General features: G+C 34.0%; 1 gene segment (V, D, J or C); it reads left to right on the forward strand.

Annotated features, from left to right (window-relative positions):
* The first annotated feature begins 254 nt into the window (after window positions 1–254).
* Window positions 255–758, forward strand: LOC136706638 (T cell receptor alpha variable 26-2-like). The segment is given in 2 exon segments: window positions 255–264; window positions 361–758. Coding segments are annotated over 2 exon segments (408 nt in total).
* The last annotated feature ends 1,352 nt before the right edge of the window (window positions 759–2,110 follow it).

The following is a 2,110-nucleotide window of genomic DNA, read 5'->3' on the forward strand; positions in this document are numbered from 1 at the left end:
GCCAACTTTACTATGGTGATGTGATGTCATAACTGCCTTTCTGGGAATTGCAGGGCTTGACCACATTTCTCATGCAGATGGTGTCATATCACTGAACTTTTCTAAGAGAAAGGTAAAGCAAAGTAACTGCAGCAAAAACTGAATGATCTGAGACTGCTGTTCAGTAATGGCATACCTCTGTTACTGTTGGGTTCTAATATTGTTTTTAGGTAAGATCAGTTAAACAATTGTTTATTATATTGAATTGTCTTAACATGAATCATAGTAAGTTAACAGGGGAATGTTTTTATACTTTGATCCAAACCTTAATTTTGAATTTTCACCTGATCTCATTTTTAACCTTATTATTGTCTTTGGCAGGTTTTACTTCTGGTGTGGGAATAGAACCCAGTTCTTCTGCTATAAATGTCCTACAGGGAGATTCTGTTTCTCTGTCCTGTAAATACAATGGATCTACTGGAACTAATTATCTGCAGTGGTATCGTCAGTATTCCAGATCCCGTCCTGAGTTTCTGTTCTTGATCAGTGAATCAAACCTTGAACAAAAAGCTGATCCTCCTGTTGCTGGAGTGCTAGCAAAAATAAAAGAGAAAAATCGTGTGGATCTGCTGATCTCGTCTGCTGCAGTATCAGACTCTGCTCTCTACTACTGTGCCCTGAGGCCCACTGTGACAGGAAACTCAGTTCCACCAAACAAAATCCTCTCACTACTGAGACTGAACATGGGCCTCTGCTTCTACACAAAAAAGATGAATTAAAGACACATTGTCCTTCTCCAACAAGTGTTTTACTGCTGTTTTCTCAGGATGTGTGTATCTTCTTCAGACTGGTTAGAAAAACATTTAGAGGACTTATCATCAAGATGCTTGAGAGAATGTGGAGAATCTAAAGCTGCAGATCTTTGACTAATTCCAGTGAGTTTTTTTTTATATATACATATGATGTCTTCATTTTTATTTTAAAGGTCAAAAGTAGTTACAAATGAAAACAAATGTGTCCAGATCTTTGAGTATAAGGAAATAATCCCATGTTCAAACAAATTCTTCACCTTTAGATAATCAGGTCTATACACATTCACATGCATCTCTTCCCACTTTAATGTGCATTTAAATTAATGTGAAATAATTATATTTTTAGTAAATGAATGTATTGAAGAAGATCAAAATGTTTTCAGATTTCATGTTAAATCTCTGTAGTTTAAAAAAAAATAAATAAATTTACAAGTTAATTCGTTTGTTTTTGAAGGGTTGAAAACTGGTGTTTGAGACCATAATATTTTACTTCTATTAGTTTGAGTCAGGATTTGCAAATAAGAAAATGTTGGATTTTCCTTTATATCAATCTTGTAACCCTGCAGATTTTGGAACAAATTTCATAATTTCATACAAAGGCAAAACACTGAAAAATTAGTGAAGCCACAATGACAGCTAACATATTTTGCAGTTGAAGAGAATTCAAAACTTGTGTGCCATATATTGTTTTGTTTTCCTTGAAGAAGATCCAGAGATTAACTCATCTATTTGTTTCTGATGATATTCATCAGCTCTATTTAGATCTTTTTAATCTATTAAAAATTTGCCTGTTAATATTTTCTTGGTCTGAGAAAAGCAGAGAGATCTATTTCCTGAAATAAATTGTGTGTTGGACAAGGGGGTGGTCAGGCTTAGAACATTTCTTCTGCTGGTTATTTTCTCAGTGTGGTTAACTAATCTAATGTACAGTTACATCCAAACATCCAAAATAAAGTTACAGTAAACACAGACACATCAGTTCATTCAGCACACTTGTATTTCCAACAAAAGCAAACTATTATTTAGTCAAAACTTTTAAGAAAATAATTAGTTAATACTATCACTATAATATTTCCCATGAATATACATTTATTTACTCAGCAGTTTATTATCCTTCCCCTTTACAAGCTCAGCAAAATCACATTAACAACCAATAGGTGGCAATATTTATCTATCACAGTTCTAGCCTTGCTGCTCCTTTTCAAGACAACAGCATCTGCTAATATTCCAGTTACTGACAAACTAAGGGACACACTGACTGAAGTTACACGATGAACTGCTTTTCCAGAAGAACTTTTCTGAGAGCTCTGTTAATACTT

Source organism: Hoplias malabaricus, chromosome 9, assembly GCF_029633855.1.
Source record: "Hoplias malabaricus isolate fHopMal1 chromosome 9, fHopMal1.hap1, whole genome shotgun sequence".
Classification (NCBI taxonomy): Eukaryota; Metazoa; Chordata; class Actinopteri; order Characiformes; family Erythrinidae; genus Hoplias; species Hoplias malabaricus.